The 23,475-nt window shown below is 37.1% G+C and overlaps 2 protein-coding genes across 2 annotated transcripts in view; one reads left to right on the top strand and one right to left on the bottom strand.

Annotated features, from left to right (window-relative positions):
- CMTM3 (CKLF like MARVEL transmembrane domain containing 3) overlaps positions 1–9,262 on the top strand; it is a 35,379-nt gene extending 26,117 nt beyond the window's left edge. The window contains exons 3-5 of the mRNA XM_051975078.1: positions 2,792–2,887; positions 5,340–5,460; positions 6,654–9,262. Coding sequence (XP_051831038.1) covers positions 2,792–2,887; positions 5,340–5,460; positions 6,654–6,682 — 246 coding nt within the window. The 3' untranslated portion in view covers positions 6,683–9,262. The remainder of the gene's footprint in view (positions 1–2,791; positions 2,888–5,339; positions 5,461–6,653) is intronic.
- Positions 9,263–11,063: 1,801 nt separating this feature from the next.
- The window catches only part of CMTM4 (CKLF like MARVEL transmembrane domain containing 4), an 86,297-nt gene continuing 73,885 nt past the window's right edge, over positions 11,064–23,475 (bottom strand). The window contains exon 4 of the mRNA XM_051975077.1: positions 11,064–21,316. Within this exon, the coding sequence (XP_051831037.1) occupies positions 21,152–21,316 (165 nt within the window). The 3' untranslated portion in view covers positions 11,064–21,151. The remainder of the gene's footprint in view (positions 21,317–23,475) is intronic.

Genomic DNA, 23,475 nt, shown 5'->3' with positions numbered 1-23,475 from the left:
CCTTCATTTGGCATTAAAAACTCTTCAAAGCCTGTTTGCTCCTACTTTTCCAGTCTTTTTCTACTTTCCTCCTTTCCACATACTCTGCAATGTAATCACACTGGCCTCCTAGCTGTACTTTGAGCAAGACCCTTCATTTCCTGCTCTGGACATTTCCTCTGGCTGTTCTCCATGCTTGGAGTAGTACTCCTTTCACCTCTACCTCATGGCTTCTTTCAAGTTCCAGTTAAAATTCTGCCTTCTACAAGAAAGGCTTTCCTGGTTCCCTTGCTACTAGTGTCTTCCCTCTACTGACCAACCCCAATTTGTCCTGGATAGAACTTGTTTGTACATAGTTGTTTGCATGTTGTCTTGCCCACTGAGTTCTGAGCTTCTCAAGGGCAGAGACGCTTTTGCCTTCTTTGTATCCCCAGTGCTTAGCATGGTGCCTGGCTCATAATAGGTACTAATTAAATGCCTATTGACTAAATGTTTCTTGACTGACAAAACCCAGATTTTCTCTATAGTTTCCCCATCCATAATATATCTGAACTGAAAGGGACATTAGAAGTTACAAGTGCCCTCCCTTCATTTCTAGATGAGGGACTTGAGACCCAGAGGAGGGACATGGATAATAATTTGCAGGACCAGGATCCAAATCTAAGTCCTTTGATTTTGAAGTGCATTGCATTACCTCCTAAAGGCAAAAGAGAATTGTCATTATGATTCTGATGACTCATGGAGAAGGAGGTTCAAAGCCATAATATGTCATCTCTTCCTTCTCTGATACTAAGTCCACAGTGGCCTGAGAGACCTGAATTTTAGTCTCAGATTTCTACTAACTCCACAAAAGAGCTTTCTTTCCCCTTGGTTTGAGTAAGAAAATAACTTACAATCCTATAACCTGTCATTTAGGCTTACAAAGCACAGTAGATTCCCAATGTTCTTGAGAGATTCGAAAAGAGGGCTAAGATGGCAGAGGACCTTGAGTATATGTCACATAAAGAACACCTAGTTAAAGGAACTGAGTGCATTTAGCGTACAGAAAAGATTCAGGGGCTAAATGATAGCTTTCTCCATGTACCTGAAGTGCTTTTAGGAGGGATTAAATTTCTTCTGTTCCAAGGGCAGAACCAGGATTTATGGATGGAAGTTACAAAAAGCCAGATTTACACTTCATATTAGGAAAAACTTTCTAGCTATTAAAGGTGTCTAAAAGTACAACTGGCTGCCATAGGAAATAGTGCATTCTCCATCACTGGTGGTTTTCAAGCAAAGGCTGGATGATCACTTGGTATGTTACAGTGGGGGTTTCTTTTTCAGGTTTAAACCAAGATAGCCACCAAGATATCTTTCAACTCTAAATTTCTGAAGTTCTCTGAGGTGGCATAAGTATTGTTAACTCCATTTAATAGATATGGAACAAAAAAAAATAAATAAATCTTGAGACATATGGATAAGGACCTGCCCAACTAGTAAATGCCAAATCCAATACCAGAACCCATGCTACCTGCCCATTTGTGTGAGAACTAGATGAACTCGAACTCACTCTTCCTTCCATAAGGTAAATGGTTGGCTTATTATTAAAGTATCTTGAGGTTTGGGAACTAGATTTTTTTTTCTTCATTTACTTATTATTTTTTTTAAAAATTGGGATAATTAGCTTTTTTGTCTCATATAGTTTTCATTTATGATCTCTTAAAATATAGCTCTGATAAACCAGGCTTTGATAAAGCACATTGGGATTCAAATGGAGCTACCTGATTATGCCTTTAAACTCAAAATCACTTTAGCTTTCACTGATTGACCAATTATAGACCACAGCCCAAACCTCACTGGCTCATTGTTTGGGTTTTGATGGCTTAGGGTAAGTGTACATAGCAGTTGTTTCTGTTCTGGCCAGAAACTCTGAGGGTCTTCCCTTCCCTGATATATTTTAAGGAAAATTAGGTCACCTTTAACTTACTTCTTACCAAACCTTAAATCACTGAATGGATGTTGCCTCAGACAAAGAGAGCTCAGCTTGAAAACTTCCCTGTCCCAAAATAAACCCACTTATCTCCAAACAGGCCCGTGTTGGTTCCTGAAATTCCCATTAAACCACTCCCGTGTTGTTAAATGCATTGATCCTTAAAGATTCTTAGAACCAAAGTTTCAGCTTTGGTTGGGGGGGAAGGGGGAGAGGAGAGGAGGAAGGGAAGGGTAACCCTGGGTACTTCACATATATGATCAAATGTAAATGTATCTAAAAGGTCTTTGTAACAATTAGTTCACTGTATCAATGCAATTTGTTCTGGCTGTTATCAATTGATGGAAAAAAAAAACCAACTCCATTAGTACCTAAGCAGAAATGTACATATGAGTTCAGTAGCAGTAAGCAGACCTTGAGGAAACTGAGAAGAGACAGGCATCTTTAATGGGAGGTAGGGGAAGAAAAGTCCCAAGTTAAGCAAGTCATAAATCGAAAAACATCTGTCAGATTAGAGAGTTGGACTGAAGGGTCTCCTAATATTCCATGTCCTAAGGGCCTTCAAAACTCTGATATAGAATATTTTGTAAGGTTCCTTTCATCTCTAATTCTGTGAAATGTGGAGGAAGAAGAGTCTTCCCAAGAAAGGTTTCAGTAAGCCACCTTACTGAATCTTTTGGCCCATTTGACTGCCAATCATTGGCTTCTAGCTCAGATTCTATTTTTATCTTTCTAAGCCTCCCAGTGTCAGTAGCTACAATCCTGAAATGAGATTAGATAAGGAAGCTGCCTTCTTCTTCTCAGAATACTTCATCAGTTCTCTGCAATTGTGTTCCCTTCCAGGACTTCCTTCGATGTGTCACAGCTGCCATCATCTACTTTGCCATATCCATCACTGCCATCTCCAAGTATTCAGATGGGGCTGCCAAAGCAGCTGGGGTGAGTAGCTGATAGCCAGGTTTTGGGGTGAGAAATTGTGAGGTCCATCTATTCCCCAGTGGCACCAATTAGGAATCAGGAGACCAAGGTTTAAGTTTCAGATTTGTCTCTTGCTTAGCTAAGTGATCCTGTGTGTCACTTCCACTTTCTCATTCTCAGGTCCTTCTCTGAGGAATAGGGACATAACCATACGTAGACTCATAGGGTTGGGGAGCAAAGAAAATGACACAAATTAAGCCTTATATGCAAGGGTGACCTTTAATCATCATTGTTTAATGTCCCTTCCAGTTGTGACATTTTATAATTGTTTAGCTGATCAAGGGGGCAAAAAGACATTTATCTGCCCAGTTACTCTCTTAATCTTGTTGTTACCTTAAGTCTGCGCAGACAGACATTTTCCCACTGATGTTCCAAATCCTAGTAGCTCACACTAACAGAATATATGTGCTTTAGAGATGTGCATGTCTCATTGCTCATTAAATTATAAACATACTGAGGGGAAGCTGTCCTCTCAGCCTTGTACCTCATATTTTGCATACAGGGTGAACACCAAATACAACTGTCTGAAAACAAATACTTCAAAGACCTATGATTTCACTATTTTAGGTAATTGTCCACCAACACAGATCGATTTTTATGCCCTAGTATAATTGTCAAAAACAAACAACCCATCACCCCCTGGTGGCCTGCCTTCTAGTAATAAGCTTCTTTGCACTCATCTAGGCTGGTCCTTTGATGACAATTTGTCTCTAGGTTTCTACTTAAAACCTTTCCAATATAAGCCCTTCCAGAACTCATGGGCCACCCCCATCCCACAATGAGGCTCTAGAAGATGGAGGGAAATTTAAAGTATTTCTGAAGGGAGTGTGCATTACAGGAAAGTCAGTGTGGGCTATAGGGTTTAAGGTGCTCATAGGCATTATCACTCACTGTGTAGGTATCATTTTCATCCCTTTATTTGGATCCTTATTTGGATATCCCCATATCCTATCAATTGTCAAATCCCGTTGTTTCCTTGTAGCATCTCTTCCATACTTCTCTTTATCTCTTGACACTGTCCTCACCTTAGCAAAGGTTCTCATCACCTCATATTTGTATGACAACAATAGCCTGCTGGTTGATCTGCCTTCCACAGGTCTTTCCCCACATACCTTACAGCTATACTTAGCTGTCAAAAGTGATCTTCCTTTATACTGCAACATATCTAATATATATAAAACTGCTTGCCATCTAGGAGAGGAGGTGGAGGGAGGGAGGGGAAAAATCAGAACAAAAATGAGTGCAAGGGATAATGTTGTAAAAAAAAAATTACCCTGGCATGGATTCTGTCAATATAAAGTAATTATTAAATAAAATTTAAAAAAAAAAAAGTGATCTTCCTTAAGGTCAGGGCAGGCACATGTCACTCACCTATTCAGTAACTTTCAATAGCTTCCACTCACCTCCAGAGTCAAAAACAAAATCTTTTACTTAACATTCAAAATCTTTCATAAACTGACCCCTTCCTATTTTCCCAATCCTCTGATCCATATACACCGCAATTCAGAAATAATGGACTTTTTTCTGTTTCTCAGAAAACAGTCCATTCAATAAGACTATACGAAGATCATTTCTGATGGACATGGCTCTCTTTAACAATGAGATGATTCAAACCAGTTGCAATTGTTCAGTGATGAAGAGAATCATCTAACCCAGAGAGAAATTATGGGAAATGAGTATGGACCACAACATAGCATTTCCACTCTTTCCGTTATAGTTTGCTTGCATTTTTGTTTTCCTTCTCAGGTTTTTTTCTTTCTTTCTAGATCTGATTTTACTTGTGCAGCAAGAGGACTGTATAAATATGTATGCATATATTGGATTTAACATACTTTAACATATTTAACATGTATTGGACTACCTGCCATCTAGGGGAAAGGGTGGGGGGAAGAAGGGGAAAATTTGGAACAGAAGGTTTTGCAAAAGTCAAATGTTAAAAAATTACCCATGTGTATCTTTTGTAAATAAAAAGCTATAATTATTTTTTTTAAAAAGATAGTCTATTTCCTGACTAATCATTTTGATGGAGCTTATACTTGGAACACTTACTTTTCCTCCTTACCCCCATTTCCTGGCTTCTCTGGCTTTCTTCAAGTCCTAGTGAAAGCCCCATTACAAGAAGCCTTTTCCAGTCATCCTTAATCTTAGTGCCTTCCTTCTGAGAATATCTTCACTTTATCCTGTATTTTCTTATTTGTGTGTAATTGTTTGCATGATGTCTCCCCCATTTCAGTTAAGCATTCCTTGAGACCAAGACTTGTGTTTGGATGGTCTTGGGCTGATTTTTTGGCCTGCCTTTGTATCCCTAGCTCTCAGCATAATGCCTGGCAAGTAGCAGATACTTTATAAACACTAACCAACTCTACCACTCTATGTTGCCTAGCTGTGTGATCCTTGCCGTTGTGTCCTATAGGTCTTTGGCTTCATTGCCACAATCGTGTACGCCTTGGACTTCTATATCATCTTTAATGATCTGTCCAAATTTCTCAAACAAGGAAATTCTGCCAGTGACCCAGAAGCTGAAAAATCAGAAGGTAGGTGGATGCATCCATTTCATGATCCTAAAAAATTCTCCTAACATACATCACTGAACAATACTTGCAAGTTCTTTGGCCCAAAACCCCACGCCTCCATCAGAGATGGGATCTGTGCTTCCCCATCTTCACCTCAAGGAGCAAAGGAGGAAGAGCAAAAGTGGTGAAATATATTATTAGTGAATTCCATAAGGATCTATTTGGGGAAGAGTGTGTATATGTACACATACCAAGAAATAATTTTAAAGCAATTGCTAAAAATAAGACATAGCAAACACTTTGTTTTGTCCCCCTGCTGCAGTCTGCCTTTTGATATTTTATAGAATTAGAGCACATTATTAACATCTTCAGAAGAGAGAACTGTGCTGATGGCCATATCTGGCAAAGTAGAAAGAACTTGAAGCTTATGGTTCCAACAGAAGAATTCAGTTTGAATCTGTAAGTTGGCTGCTCATGAGTAAAGTGACCTTAGACAAGTCACAACCTTTCAAAGCTTCAAGTTCTTCCCATGAAAGTTATACAGATGGTTCCCAAGACTCATATTCTATGACTGTGATCTCAGAACAGGTTAGAGCAGAGAACACAATACTTGAGCCAGAAGGGATAGTAGTGCATGATATAAAAAGTTGGAACATAAAGAGACAAAAGGGAGAAAGGATTTTATGAATCTTCCAGTCCAGATGCCCTCATTTTGTGGACGAGGAAGAAGGCCTGGAGAAAGAAAACATTTACCCAAAGGTAATGAGTCACAAAAGTATTGGATCTCGGACTTGGAAGAAAACTTTTCAAAGGTATCTAGTCTAACTCATACTTGATTTGAAATCTTCCTAAAGTATTTGTAGGAAATGGTTATTCAAAAAAAAGCCAAAAGGTGATTATCTGGTGTCTACTTGGAAGAACTCCATTGAGGAAGAACTCCCTATCACCTAAGTAACCCATTTCACTTTTGGACTGCTCTTGTTTAGAAGTTTTTCTTTATATCAAGATAAACTATGACTCTTCTCAAGGTTTTACACATCAGCAGGGTGGCATAGTGGGTAGAACACTGAACCTGGTTCAAATGTAACCTTATTAGCTGTGTGACCAAGGGAGGGCGTTTGTGGCTATTCTAAGAGGAGCCTTTGAAGCTGCTGACCCATCATTAGCTAAAAAAACAATCTATTTCTGAAGAGATTTTTTTCCTTTCATTTCAGAGGAAGACTCCAATTCTGATTCTGACTGATGACTGACCAGTTGGATGATATTACTGCGCAAGCCACCGAGGGAATCTCAGTGGGTGCTTTCATTTTTTAGCCTCAAAGTGCACTGCCAGCCGGGAATGAGGCTTTTCCTCTTACGCTGGACGTTGCCTCTCATTCCTTCTACATTACTGTTTGTTTCCCAGCTGGCTGTGGCTGCAGAGAACAATACAGCTCTTAACTCTCACCCTTCTCCACTCTGTCCTCTACAGAAATCCTAAACCGTTGCTGCAGTCTGCACACCTTCCCCATGTCCAAGTGCCTTTTCCATATCAGATTTCCTTGCCAGTCTTTGGTTAGTGAAGCTAACTCAACAATCCAAGATGTTAAACTTATAATAACGGAGAACTTACTTAACACAAATGTCTCTCCCAAACCAATGAGCCAGTTAGACTTCTGTGTCAGAGGTGAATGCAGTGCCATGGAGGCCTTAAGTCTTTCAGGTCCCATAATGCCATGTAAGTCTTGCTACCTCGGTTTTTACCACACATTATATATGATAGAATCTATAGGGGAAAAGGTATCCTCGTACCCCTTATGGCTTCACTGTCTCCAGGAATCTTTATTGTAACACATGCAATCTTGCTCATCAAAAGATTAATATTTACAAGGAGAGTTTCATTTTCTGCTATCAAAAAACTCTACCTCCTATTGTCCCCTTGAGACAGAGGAGGAAAACTGAGGCTTAGGGCACTTACCCAAGATCACAACAGGAATCACTTTACAGAGTATCTCTTTTTTTCTTTTTCCCTCTGAGGCAGTTGAGGTTAAGTGACTTGCCCAGGGTCACACAGCCAGGCAGTGCTAAGTGTCTGAGGCCAGACTTGAACTAAGGTCCTCCTGACTTTAGGGCGCCACCTAGCTGCCCCATGGAGTCACATTTGTTAAAAGATTGTTTTTCTTAGCTGGCCGTCTGCCTTTAAGACTTGCTCAATCACAATGGACAAAACTTAACTTTTCAATGCTTCCAAGCAACTCTAAGACTCTATGTTCTGATGAATTATTAATCTGCTTCAGTGGACAACTCCCACCAAGTGAGAGGCACACACTAATTAAGTCACAGGTTTATTTTTCACTCTGACATAGCAATCAAAAACCATTATAAAGCACCTATAGTGTATCACAAACTGCTACGTGGACACTTTTCTCTCTCTCTCTGTGTGTATTTCTCTATCTCTCTCACTCTCTATCTCCCTCTCTCTCTCCATCTCTGTCTCTTTCACTTTCTCTCTCTCCTGTTCCCTCTTTATCTTCATCTGTTTCTCTCACTTTCTCCATCTCTGTGCATCTCTGTCTCATTTTCTCTGTCTCACTTTCTCTGTGTGTCCCTCACTTTCTGTCTCTGTATCTCTGTCTCACTTTCTCTTTCTGTGTCTGTGTGTCTCTCACTTTCCCTGTCTCTTTCTCTGTGTGTCTCTCACTTTCTGTCTCTGTATCTCTGTCTCACTTTTTCTGTGTCTCTCACTTTCTCTGTCTCTGTGTATCTCTCTCTGTCTCACTTTCTTTGTGTGTCCCTCACTTTCTGTCTCTGTATCTGTCTCACTTTCTCTTTCTGTGTCTTTGTGTCTCTCACTTTCTCTGTCTCTGTGTATCTCTGTCTCACTTTCTCTGTGTCTCTCACTTTCTCTGTCTCTGTTTATCTCTCTTACTTTCTCTCTGTCTCTCCCCCCACCATGAGCACACATCGCGTGTGTACACGCACACGCACACATGCACACACACACACAGACACAGCCTTGAAGCAATACCCACTTGAGGCATTTGACATTCTGAATAATAGTTGTCTAAGAATCTAATATTAAACAGTTGCTTTCTTTTTCTTGGTCTCGGTACATAAGGACAATTCTGACATCTTCCATTTCAAACAGTAAATACTCATCACTCCATTGGGACCTGAATGAATACACCTAATTCCAGATATGAGGGTAACTAGGATGTAGTTCTAACGGACTAACCTCGAGAAGTGAGCTGTCACCTTTCAATAGGAAAGGACACCATTCAGCCTTGTATAAAACAGATGACACAAATATCAAAGTAGGAAGGGCCTTCAGAGACAAGGTGATGATAAAATCTACCAGCAGTTTGCATTTCTTTAAGACTCTTTAAGGTCTTCCTCCCAACAGCCCAGGGAATGAGGTGATAACAAGTATATATTATCCCCATTTGACAGATAAAGAAACAAACTCAGGGGAAAGAAAATCAGCAACAGTCACACGATGGCTGTTGGTAGCCAAACCCTTGTTCCAAATGGGTGCCTGCTAGCAGGCTAGGGGCACTCGGGGGCAGAGAAGACCAAAGTACTGTGGAAACTACAACATAGCCAATAACCTTCTCCAAGGATGAGAAGGACTGTCTTTAAGCATTTCAGGAAACTGTGATATTGTATGTATCTATCTCTCTTAAACAAGATGTAATCTTTCAATACATTTTATATAAAATTTAAGCCTAAAAGCTTTGCAATTAATATGAATGTTTAAGTGCCTCTGATTTATAAAATTTTTCACTTGTTAATATACTGCATGTCAATCCATGAAAAGGCAAGATAGATTAAATCATAGTGATTACTTGGTTGTGCCTGTGTGTGTACAATATATAAATAGATATACACACATATATAATGTGTACATGTATACATGTATGTTTATACAGAGATATATGTATGTTCCTCCCCCTCTTTGATCCCCAGGGATAAATGTTGCCTGGAACTGGTAGTAGATTCTGTAGTTAACTTCTAACCACAACAATTTGTTTTTTCAGCTTTTCTGAGTTTCTGGACAGCATACATTTTAGCCAGTTACATGAAAAAATGTCCATAATTGATACTTTCTTGAAGAATATGCTTCATGTAATGTCATCGAGCTTAGTCCTGTTCCAAGAAACAAAGTGTATCCTATGTGATCCATAACTTCCTACCTTAGCCCTTTGGGCTGGTGCCAGTGGTTCATCATTAGGAAATCATAGGATTTAGTGCTAGAAAGGATTTCATATCAAACAAAAGCTGGACAAATGCAGCACCTGCTGGTTGGACTTCCTGCCACAAGTATCTCTCCACCCCAATCCATCTTCCACTCTGGCTAAAACACAGGTGTGACCTCATCAACCCCCATTTCCACTTAATAAACTATATTAACTTCCTATAGCTTCCAGGATTCAATATAAAAATCCATTTTAATGTTCAAAACCCTTCATAAACTGGTTCCTTCTTACCCTTCCAGTGTTCCTCATACCTATCTCCTTTCCACATAATTTGTAATTTTCAGTGAATTGTCCTCCTGCCTGTTTCTGATTCTAGGCATTTTCACTGGCTGTGCCCCATGCCTAGAACTCTCTCCCTTCTAGCTTTCCTGGTTTCCTTTAAGCCTCAGCTAAAGTCTCATTTTTGTAAGATGCCTTTCCCAGTCCTCCTTAATCTTAAGTGTCTTTTCCATGAGTAACCCCCAATTTATTTAGTATCTAATTTATGTATAATTCTATTTTCTCATTAGACTTTCAGATCTTTAGGAACAAGAACTATTTCCATCTTTTTTTTTCATCCCTAGCACTTAGTACATTGCCTGGCACATAAAAGGTACTTATCAAATGCTAGTTATCACTCTGACAAGTGACATTAACTATAAATGTCAATCAATTTCTATCCATCAGCCCATGTGACTATGTCAATCAAGAAATAAATGACTTATAATCTTATATCCCAGAACTACTCACAATTTGATAATTTCTGAGGCATACGTGCAATCATATTTACTATATGCTATTGATGTTTGCACCATTAATCACGATTATAACTATAAACCAAGAGCATTATCAAATTTGCAGTGGCTAATAAGGCATTCCAAAAATGCAATATAGCCTCATATGATTTAGTGAGTACCTAAATACTTTAACCAATATGCGTTAGTTGGGGTCTCAAAAGAATTGTAGTATCTGTAATGTATCTTCAAAAACACAGAATCTTTGAGCTGTTCCTCAAGAGTTCCATCTAGCCCAACTTTCCTAGTATTCACAGACAGAGAAAGTGAAGGCTTGAGAGAATGGCTTATTCAAGATCTTGCTGTATTAGAGAGAACCAGAATTCAAACTCAGGTTTTCTGGTTGTTAGTACAGTATTCCACATCAGGCAATTGTGTCACCACCTGAAATAAGTGCATCTTATGTAAATTCCAACTTGTCTGATTTTTTTTCCTGGGCAGTGTCATTTTAATCAACAGCCATGACAGGCACGCAAGGTGCCCTTCTTCTCCTTTCTGTGTCCTAGATAAGATTGTTTTCCAAGCATCAAATAGCCTTTCAATTTCAGGAAATGGATTTGCACCCTTAAGGAGGTGCAGGATGAAGAGTAGATTAAAAGGAGAGGAAAAACATTAGTTTCTTTAGCCATATCCATTTATTCAACAAGAAATCCTTCACAACAATTTCATACAATACTTATCAGAGATTAGTGTTCAGAAAATTATCTCCCCCTACATACAAAAATACAGATTTTACCACTATGAAAATGATCAAGACAAGGACCATGAAAACTCGTTAAGTTCGGCATCTTCATATATCAAAAGGAAGAGAGTAAAAATGTGGGTGGGGAGAGCAAAAAAAAAAAAAGAAAAGAAAATCAATAAACATAATACTTCATTTGAAATCAAGAAATTACCAAAAAAAAAAAAAAACCTTCATATTGTGCCCTTTTAAAAATATATAACAAGCAAAACATATCATTTTTATTTTAGAATATCACATACTAAAAACATTCAGAATTAAAAGTAAATTTGAATTCACTTTTTATTATATCATTATGAAATTACAATCCTTCAACTTCAGCTGTAAAACCAGGAAAAAAAAGTACAACCTACAACAGGTTACACTCAGAAAATCAAGTTCATAAAATGAATATTATCTTGGAAATGTAGGATGCTTGTACCTTTAAACTGTTCTGAGAGAAAATCAAAGAAATATATCATTTGCAGAAAATAGAAACTTCATCAAAGTTAATTTTGATCCAGCTAATAGTACTTCTAGAGGAAAATATATAACACAGGCTTAAACCTGGGTAAGTAGCTATGGGAAAAACTATGATGATTAATTTACCATTTGACTTGACACTTTACCTGCTGTAAAAAAAATACCTACAATTAATTAACTTTGACCCTTCTCTTTCTCGTTTCCCTCCAAAAGGAGAAAAAAATTGATACTTGAGGAAAGATTTAAAATATTTTTTCTACAATATATTTGTGATATTTCTGAAAAAAAAATTAGCATTGCTTTGCAATAGCTTGGCTATATCTCTAAAATTTTTCCATAGTTAGACAAATGATCCCACACAGAAAAGGAAAAAAGGATTCTCCAGCAATTCATCTTCTCTTGAGATGATACAAAAACAACCAAGCAATTTATTTTACCTACAAATTTAAAGCCATTAAACCCTTCCATGAAACACTAGTTTGACTTCAAATGGTATGTTAGAATCTCCAACTGGTTAGAATTTCCATACTTTTCTCATTGGAGGGGATGGAGATAGCACAGACAAGTAGGAAATCTGATTGACTGGAAATGGAGGAATCTTCAGAGTTCTTGTTCCAGCTCTGTTACAAACTTGCTATATGAGCTGAACAAGTCACTTCATGGAATCTTGAATTTCGAAGAAGCCCTAGAAGGCATCTAAACCAACTCTTCCCTGAAGCAGGAATCCTCTACACTGAAAATCATGTAGTGTTCATTTGGTGGTACCACCACCACCCCACACCCACCAATGAAAGGCAACTCACTAGCAAATGAGACAAGCTCTCTGAACCTTGATCTTTCCATTACCTTCATGAAGCAGCTCTCTAGGACTTGATTTCCCCTCCTCTATACAATGAAGAATTTAGACTAAATAGCTCTTGACTTCCTCAGTTCTACCAGCCTATAATATAAGTAGTGGAGATGAAAAGGGCTAGATTTGACTCTTAAGAATAAGCATTGCTTTCTATCATGACTTAGTTGAGTGAGAACTTTAAATCCTGAAGAAGATATAGATATGTGTGAAAAATCAACGGTTGTCCTTTTATAAACACATATTAGGAAGAACAGCTCTATGTGTGGATTTCAAACATGGTTCCAAAAAGACCTAATTGAACTGATACTTATTTCACATAAAAATGTTCTTACCCTTAGTCTTGCTTAAACAAACTGAGGGAAGGGGATTGAGAGGAAACAGGGAAAAGGGTCAGTCCTTCTGAACTAATATAGGAGGGGTGGGGAAGGGGGAAGGAGCAATCTAGCTAACTAACTCACAAAAGGAAAATTGGTTAAATATTACAATTGGCATCAGTGAAAGCAATATTAAAAAGACAAGATCATAGGACCATGCTACAAAAATAGTGTTTACTGACAATAAATTTACATCTTTTTCATCTTCATGATTAACAAGTGCTTATCCGACAACTTGGAAGGCACCAAAGGTGAAGTAGTTACTTTATATTTGTTTAAAAAAACATGAAAAGACAGAACAGTTATCAAATTTTCAAATCAAAACACAATGAGTAATAAATAGTTTATTATTTTTGTCATGGGTTCCTGAACCCTTATAAACCTCAACATATACAAATAGTTTCACTTCCTACCACTTTAATCAGAGGAAAAACTGGGCCCAGATGGACACAATCTCGATCAGGGGTCCTCAAACTACACCGCCGGCCAGATGCAGCAGCTGAGGATGTTTATCCCCCTCACCCAGGGTTATGAAGTTTCTTTATTTAAAGGCCCACAAAACAAAGTTTTTGTTTTTACTATAGTCCGGCCCTCCAACAGTCTGAGGGACAGTGAACTGGCTCCCTATTTAAAAAGTTTGAGGACCCCTGATTCTAGATGATAACAGGCCTGATTCCCTCTAGGGTGTACAAAGAAATTTGTTTTCAACAAAGGGGAGGATTTGAAAATGCATTTCAAAATGGGTCACAGTCCGAAACAAGAATGAAACAACTTATTTCTTTGGAACTAGACAAAGCTTACAAAGTAACAGTAATGAGAAGCAGCTTCACAGGGTTTCCATCAAGCCTCTCTCAAGTTGGATTGGGACCTAGATTGGGGGACGCTGCTACAACCATCTTCCTTCCCCCTGAAAAGCATGGCCACTACCACTGACTTTGAATTAACCAGTTCACGTTTGTAAGCACTGATCATTTGCAGTTGTCACAGGCTGCAGAAAGGAATGAAATCACTTTTGGAATACCTTTTTTATGCAAAGATAAGAGACAGAATTAAGGCAGAGACACAAAGAAAGCAGAAATAGAAAATTTATTCTTTATAGAGATACTAGGATTAAAATACCTCTCCCCCCCACCCCCATCTGAGCTTCTCACTTTCCAAAATAAAATTGGGATAAGATGTTTTTGGGGTTGTTTAAAATATTAAAACACTGATTACTAATTACTAAAATCTATTTCCCCCATGCCTAAACCAATGAGATTTTGCTATTTCTAGATTAGATTAGATTCTCCTCTCTACCTCCAAAGGAAAAAAAAAAATTCATGTTCATTTATCCTCTCATATTTTGAGTGAAGTTATCTTGATAAATTTTGGGAACCAGCCCTAATTCCAAAATACACATACACAAACAGCTATTTAAAATGAGGCTCTCTAACGTTAGATAAATTCAACACTTTTGATAACCCATTGTTTTCTTTCAACAAAATGTAGAAAATAGAGTGATCATCATATCTATATCCTAAGATTCCTTGACTTGTCTCTATAACTCACAATTTACAAATGGTACCAACCCAGGGAATATTGAGCTAGCAAATGATATGAACATAAGGTATTATTTCCCATCAAAGAAGTGTAAACAACAATCAAAAATAATATAAAGTCCATATACTACCCAAACTCATATAAGTTAAATTTTATTGTAGACAGCTAACTACTGGTTCAGAAATTGTATCCAAATGGGAGGTGAAGTGAGAAGCATTTTCTATCGCCCCCCCAAAAAGAAGAAGAAGAAAGTTAAAGATGAAGGGAAGAAGGGAGGAAAGGAACGAAAGAAGACGGAGTAAAGGAGGGAAGTAGGAAGGCTCAGAATGAGAAAAATTAAACCGAGCATACTCATTTACTAACCAATCCTGCTAAATCATTCAAGCAAATTAAATTTGTCATTTAAACTCCCAGATTTAAAATAGGAGCACAGTGCTCATAGTGTTTGTAAATTATACCATTTAGTATATTTGAGCAACTAAATACTGTGACTATTTCTAAAGCAGTTTCTAAAAAATGTAAATATCATATTTTCTCAGTGAGGCAGTTTTTATCATTCTAACAATGTGAACCTTACTGAGAAGAGAAGTTGTACCGAAAGTTAGAGGAATTCAGTCTTAGGTGTGGCCCTTAAAGCATTCAAAAAAGGCACAGAAAGGCAATCCTGATGATACCCTTCTAAAAAGTGTGGGTACCCAATCTGGTCATGGTTGTAGTCTGTCAATAACTTTCTAGTATTAGAATTATCTCACTTAAGGTTGATGGCTTCTGAGAAAACAATGTTTGAGCAGAATGATGTTCAGGGGAGCAGTAATTCCATAAGAACATTTTGAATGGCAGATTGGCCAAGGGCATTTAGTTACTCTAGAGTTTCCTCAGATCACAATGGCATTTGGTAGCAATATTTTACCTGGGTTCCTTTTATTGACATGAAACCATAGTTCAGGCAACATAGAACTAAATGTGTCTGTACTAAGCTTTGTTGTGATGGCTTACCTGGGAACTGATCCTGCAAACAAGTTAATAATATATAAAGATTTGAGGCATTTTTTTCTTTCTTGTCTCCCTGTTTAGCTTCCAAGAGCGCATATAGGCTGCTTTCATTTAAAAGGGTAACACGAAGTAGAGGCAGCAATCTAGAGTGGTAAGAAAGCTGGTCTCAAGTCCTAGATCCAATGGTTAATGGAAAGATAAAACATATATTAAGCACTTAGGATGTGCCAGGCACTGTGGCCTTAAGCAAGGCACTTCACCTCTCTCTGGTCTTAATTTCCTTATCATATAAAATGGGAATAGTAATTTATCAATCCTTCTTTACCAGGTTATCTTAAATAAAGTTTTTTGTAAAATCTTCATGGGTTTCATGGTGAAAAGGGACCTAAGAGGGCATCTGATCCTATTCTCTCATTCGAACAGAAGAAAAGGAAGTTATTTGTCCAAAGTAAGAGATAATAAGGAGCTCCTCAGGTCATCTGATCTTAAATCCTTTCCACTATGTATTTGTGGTAAAGAAATTTGAGTTATTAATATTGAATAAGGAGAGACATAGTTTCTTTGTGTTTAATAAAGGACAAGGAGGTAATAGCCTCGGATAGCAGGAAATCATATTAAAATGTCCACATCCTAGTACCATACTTAAGCACTACCAAAGTATCTAGAACAAATGAAACAACATGACTACTTGAGAGGGTGCAGAAAGAATTTCACTTAATCCTGTTGCCTCTTTTAACCTACTGCTCTGATCTATTTCATATTATTTTCTTTCTATAAGATAATTCTGCTGCAACAGTTGCCACAACAGTTTAATTTCAAGGCCTCTTTTTATTTCTCACACGAGAGGAGAAATGGCAAAACAGGATTACCAAGTGGGAAGTTATCAAAATTGGTCCAGTCATATGCATTTTTTATTCTGCTACTGAGATAAAATCATAGACAATAATGGAAATTCTGAATCTCCTGAGATGGGACAAGAGCAATTTTGATCTATTCTTCTAGAAAATGTGAAGATTTAGGAACTCTTCCTCAACAAAACTACAACTTAGACTCTAGTATACCAGAGTCCATAGAACTTTTAGCCTGTGAGACTTAATCATTATTCAAGGCTCATAAAAACAATTAAAAAAAAAAAAAGAAGAACTAAACGGTTCCCTTCCTTTATGGCTGATTCATTGTAAATGAGACGTCACATATTTGTACAGACAGAACACTTCATGCTTCATCTCCACAGAGACCATCTGTGGTTGAACCTAAGTCTGAATCACACAGGAAGATGGAATGAAGCTCCCGTCTTTGAGACCATAAAGCAGTTCCTAAATGAACCAAAGTTATATTCAAAGCATCCCATGCAGTCTAGCATAGAAGGGCAAACAGGCATCTGTTTAGAAGATGAAAAACATCAGCCAAGGATGAGGAAGGATGGGCATTAGTTGATGTTATATTGTTTGTCTCCTTTGGAACTCTTCAAGTTAAACATATCTAAACTGAACAAATCCACAGAGAAGTGGGTATTTAGGAATGCCACTTCCCTCCTCACTTCTTCTCAACAACAGAGATGTTTGGTTGAAGATGTACCATTGACTAATAATGATGGCAACCTATCTGCACACAGTTCTTTCAGAAAACAGAAACTTTCCTGTTGTTGTTTTTTTTTTATTTCATTTAACTTATTTTGGACTGTACCCAGTTTAAGTAATTTTATCTACAAAAGTATTTGTATTTCCCTTACTTTATTTGGAGCCAAGAATAATCCAACATGTTTATGAGATCATTATGATGTGTCTAGACCAAAAAGGGAAAGGGCATTCTTCCCACCCTGCAACAGTCTAAAGAAAGACCAAAAGGAAAAGTTATGCAGTGTCATTTGGAGAGGGGAAAGGACTAGAAGAAGATATCATTTCCATGAGGGAAAAGGAGAAAAGTATCTTTTCCATTTTTGCCATGAAAATAAAAGTAGTTTTATAAATGACATCTCTGATGATCAATTCATAGTTTGTCACTATGTAAAGTCCCACATTCAGAATGCCAGTACACTGTTGAGTCAATTGCAGCTGAGAAACTATTAAAGAAACTGCAGACTATTAAAACTGAACTTATCCTCTGATGCCACATTTGTCATCTCAGGAGACAGAAAAGCATAAGCAAGCTTCCTTCAACTTTTTAACACTACATAACAAAAATAAGTTCAGTCTATGATTTGTGGAAATAATAAATTTAAGTAGGTATCATAATTGAGATTAAGATTTATTCAAATGCAGGATTTCAATCAGCAAAATATTGATTTTCAGTTTCAAATTTACATATGGCCTTCATTATCTGTTTATGAGAATCATAAGGAGTACTATTGTGTTACCTTCACCCCAAGTTAAATCTACTTTATTGACCACATGCTCCATATGTAAATTATGATTATGCATTATGCTGTATTTGAAATTTGTTTTATTCTTTCTATTCACTAGTCAATTACAAGAAAATACACAAAAGTCATGTAGTTTATTCCATGGCAAAATGGATTTTCAAAATAACTGTTAAGAAAATAAATACTTCTAAAAATTTGTTCACTGGTGGTATATAATTACATACTTAATAAGTTCTAACTCTGTTATCTATCAAAATATCAAGACTTTTCATGGACTGTATTCATATTTGTAATGTATCTACACTCTATTTGCAATTTACTTCATAATCAATTCTCTCCCTTCCTCAAATATAAAAAAGGGACATCATCCTGTTTTTCCTAATGGTAAACTGTATATTTTCAAATCACTTGAGAAAATTCTAGTAATAGTCCTGTCTGGTATTTTCTCTACATTGATTTCAAAGATAGCTTTCTAAGAACATATTTAATAGAAGAAACTTGAAAATAAACCCTAATTAATGAAAAGCAACAGGTCAGAATGGTCTTTCAAATGAATTTGAAGCTAAGTAATGGATAAAGAGGCACGATTCTATTCTTCTAAAAAATTAAAAACCAAACAAACTGATAGAGGACTTAAGCATATGGGAGTCCAGTCACTAGTTGCTTTCTCTGCATGTCTGCAGCCAAGGTGAAATCAACTTGTGGAACTAAAAGATCAGATCAAGATGTCACCCTCTTCCTAAAGTCATTGTTAAGAAAATTAAATCAAAAGTTGTCAAGCAAATATTATTACTACTGAGGTGAGTTCACACTAGAGTGGAGATATCAAGGGTTCTTCAGGTATGGAAGACAACACAATTGTCCCCAAGGTTAGATGTGATGATTTCGAAACACTGAATGTACTCCTTAAGCACAGGATACACAATGAATGCTTATTCAATAATGGAACATCAAAACTGAAGCTAAATGTCATATGAGGTCCTGAAAGTTAACATTAAATGGACATACTTTTAAATACAGGAAAGCCAGACTTGGTATTTCATATGCCAAAAATGGGTAATTTTATCAATCTCACACAATAAAGTTGTACTAAGCAAAACAGGCAATGAATGAAATGCATTTAAATCATGCAGGCAAACAGTGTGTATATGCTGTACACAGGGATATATGCTAATGCAACACCTGCTAATACAATAGTACACAGGTGAAGCTATGCACTAAATCTTTCAGTAAATGAATGCCAGAGAGAACCCATATTTTAGAAAATTCAGGTTCTCTGACAAGCAGTAAATGTTCTTTTCCTTGGCAAGTACCAAATGTCAAACTGGAGAGAGATTTGTAAACATTTAAAGCAATCCAAACTATGACAACATAGCAAATTAAATGACATCCTCCCCACTCCATAGATATAATCTTTAAGAGAAGACCCAATACCTTGCATCAACTTCTCTGTAAATTCCAGAATCTAAACAACAAACGAAACTTCAATAGAACTTTCTGACAGCATTGTATGATAGTAACTTCTCTTCATAACATACGATCTAAGGCCTGTGATAAACTGTAGTGACTTTTGAATCAAAGAAAGAATATCCTTGAGGATAAGAATGTATCTTTGTATCTCCCCAAGTGCAAAGCACAATGCAGTGAAATTAATAAATAGTTGATGAATGAAAGAATAAACACAGTATGGCTTAGTTCTTTGAGAACTGACAGTCTATGTACGTCCTGATGTCCTACTCTGACTCCTGGTGGAATGAAGGCAAACCTGGGTTCTTCAAATCCAAGCAAGCAGGGCACAATTTGGCAGATTCTATAGCAAATCAAAATCTTTTTGATTTTGACTGCAGGCTCAGAGTCAGGCTGTACATCTGCTGTCTGGGAACCAGTCAAATGAAGCAGACAGAGGAAGATTCATCACCAGAAGGAAAACCACAAGGAAATGAACTTTTTTCAGCCACAGAAACTTATGAAGACAGGTTAAGGCATAGGATGGGTTATAATTTGCAATCAATTAGAGGAAGGACCTATACAGATGCAAAATCATGCATCCCAGCAATGTTGAAAAGGCATAGTATGTAAGAGAAATTCCATTTAAATCTGAATATTAAATTAACTGGATATCCTCAAGTCTTTCTGAATGAGTGGGAGCATTTTTTTAACCATATTTGGTCAAATGGTCATGCACAATATTTGTGATCAAAAGAAAATATATTTCACCATATGTTAAAGTTTTTTTTTAGTACCATCATATGCTCCTATAACCTGAAAGATCTTTTTTGGCTATAACACACAAGGAAAGAACTGATTCTGGTGTGGTATAGAGATGACACATATGCAGTGTATATGATATTGTGATGTATGTGTATATAATACAGAGAAATACACAAACATCCCAACTATAATTAATGGGATACATTAATGTGTTTTGGCTAGGGGACTGCATTATAAATTTATGTGAAAATTCTCCAAATTCAGGCTCACAGCATTCCGGTTAGTAGAAATGTGAGGATTACGTACCTCACTCAGACTCAAGATAGTTGTTTATAGAAAATGTTACAGTAACTTTCTGTCATGGTCAGAAATAAAACGTAGCCTCACCAATACAGAGTTTACTGTCCCAATTGCTAGGTGCTTTTTATCCTCATGATATTATCACTGTTTCATATCTGTACAGTCCAAACCCAACAGACACTGCCTGATTTCTGTTCATGCTAACCAGTTTTCAGTTCTACAGTTTGCTTCACAATTTGTCTCAGCATCCACAGGTCGCAAAAATAGAGGACAAGAACTAAGAGGTTATGTTGACAGTCAAACATAAACATGGGCTGTGAGCAACTATAATAGTTCTCTGTCCATAGTGGTCACCCCATGAAGGCTGACTGACTTAAAACTGGTGCCATTCACCTCTTAATTTATTTTCTTGGTAATCACATTTAATTTAAACTTGAGTTACATTTTTCACCTGCCCTCAAATTCCTGACCTTATCATGAAGATATCTGACTGAATGTTAGTTTATAATTAAATCACGCACAACTTGTATACAGAATTAAGGTTAAAAGTTGAAAAAACAACCATCATAATACTATGGTCATTTCAGAGCACTTCCATCTTAAGAGCTGTTGACATCTCTGGATTTCCAGCTGGGACATCTGATGGATTAAGTGAAGCTTCTTACCAAAATTGCTGTGAATGTCTTTGCCAAGGCCAACTATTTTCTTAAAAAGGATAAAATTTAAAAATGTATGAAAGTTTGACATGATGAAATAATGAAAAACGATGGCAGGAACTTGGGGGGAAATCAGAAAAGGGACGAGAGAGAAGGAAGTTTTTTGTTGGTGACTTCTCTCTCAGCCCACAGTCCTACTCAGATGCTCCTTCTCATGTGTCTAAACGCTGTATCTCAGGACGGCTATCCACTTCTCGTGATTCTGTCCGTGCACGAATGTATTCATTGGTGCTCTGCTGTCGAATGTTCATTCTCCATTTCTGCACAGCTAAGAAGGTATTTGCAGCATACACTGCTGTTGCCAAGAAGCCAAAAACCTAAAAGAAATACCTACTGTAAGTTCTCCAAAGCACATCAACTGCATATCAATTCTTTGGACATGAACATGTCAAAGAGTACAAAGTACTGTACAAATGAATTTTGTGTAGGCTCTCCTAATGATCTGTGATGAATGGTGCTACCTGTCAATGTGCATTATTGTCAATGTAACTGTAATGTCAATTACATTATTACTTTTAGTTGTCTCAGAGCAAAAGGAAATGGCAGCTTTGATTAGATTGTGAATGGACTGTCTTCTGCCTTTTTTGTTATCCCAAGTGCTTAAGACAGTACTTGATAAACGTGAGCTATTACTATGTTAAGAAGAGGAAAGACAAAAACAGAAACAAGATGGCCCCATATATAGGAACTTGGGATCTATTTTTTACTGTGGTCCAGATTTATGATTTCATTGGTACAGGAAAATCCTGGCAGGGAAACTCCATCTACCGATGCAGGTAGTTCTATAATGTATCATATTAAAGAGTTTCCTGGGCACTGAGAAGTTAAACAATTCATGGTGCGTTCTAAAGCTACACTATGTGCTGGAAGTGATGCTTGAATCCAGGTCTTCCTGACTCCTAGAATCCAGTAAACCCCTTAGAGTTTATAAGATATTTTATTTCTACCAGATTAAATGCTGCATAAGAATTTCTTTTTATTGTATCTTTCAAAGAAAAGGATAACAAAGTTATATGTTTCAGTATTAACAAAGCACTGTATCTCAGAGGAGCATTACAGTACGCTGTCAGGTAGCTGGGGCATTAGCCCAAATTCTACCACTTAATAGCTCCATGAACTCTCGTTGCCCCAAATTTCCTTATCTTTAAAATGACTGAGTTACTTTAGAAAGATAGGATTCCTAAGGCTCCTTCCACCTCTTTTCTGAAATGGCAAGGTCTCTTCAAGTGCCAACATTTTATGTTCTTGGAGCTCTTCTGGTCATAAAATTCTGTGACTCAGGATTTTAATATGAATTTGGGCAAAAGTCACAACTAAAATATATAACCATGATATGAATGAAAATCTTTAGAGATTTGATGCTTTTAATCACTAACCTAGACCCTCCCTGTTTTTCTGCTGTTTCCATAATGTGTGGAAGATGGAGAAAACTCATCCCATGCAGTGGAGGGGAACAACTTCTGGATTTTAATTAAGAAGCCCCAAGTCACTAATCCAGCTCCATCACTCACTCTTTATGAAAGACTGGGAAAGTCATTAACATCTCTGGCTCTTAGGTTATTCATCAGTAAATGAAGATGGCAGTATCTACACTACTTATTTCAAAAATGGTTGTGAAGAAAACATTGCGTAAAGGTGAACTATATTACCAAGTTCACACAGATCCCTTAAGATATAGCTAAGCCCTTAAGATACCCAATTCCTACCAATTCATCTTAAATTTTTGGGAATTACTTAAAATTTTGGGAAACTACTTTTCTCTAATGATACCAATTAAGTCTTTTTTTCCTTCTGCTTGACTGACAAAATTTTGTAAGGAAGGGGAACAAACTCCAGTCCTAGAGCTAAGGATCAGCATGTACTTCATAAAGACAATGTCAAATCCAAAGTAACTCACTTTCTTAACTGCAACTGAAATAAAAGAATGTGAAATACATTTTACAAACAACACACATTCATTGACTTGTTCAGTTTTTTCAGGCATATCCAACTCTTCATGACCCCATTTGGCATTTTCTTGGCAAAGATAGTAGGGACATCTGCCAATTCCTTCTCCAGTTCATTTTATAGATGAGGAACAAATAAGTGAGACAAATAGGGTTAAGTGAATTGCCCAGAATCACAAAGCTAGTAAGTGCCTGAGATCAGATGTGAACTCATGAGCCTTTCTGAGTCCAAGTTCAACATTCTATTCACTGAGTCATATAACTGCTCTAATATATATATATATTTCATTCTTGCGAAATGTGTGAATATGTATTTTTCACATTCACATATATGTTACATTCTTTCATTCCAACTGTATTAAGCAAGTGAGTATATATGTCTATCTATCTACATACCCAAATTCTGGAATTAGACAGATTGAGTCTGTACCCATATAACTGCAATCTACTCAGGAGAGGGGAGCAGTAACAAATCTAGCTTGGGAATCCACATAACTGACTTTCAGTTATAAACTTATGCTTGTTGCAAT

Source organism: Antechinus flavipes, chromosome 2, assembly GCF_016432865.1.
Source record: "Antechinus flavipes isolate AdamAnt ecotype Samford, QLD, Australia chromosome 2, AdamAnt_v2, whole genome shotgun sequence".
In the NCBI taxonomy this organism is placed as follows: Eukaryota; Metazoa; Chordata; class Mammalia; order Dasyuromorphia; family Dasyuridae; genus Antechinus; species Antechinus flavipes.
The sequence above is the reverse complement of the archived record's forward strand: the minus strand, read 5'-3'. Positions and strand labels throughout refer to the sequence as shown.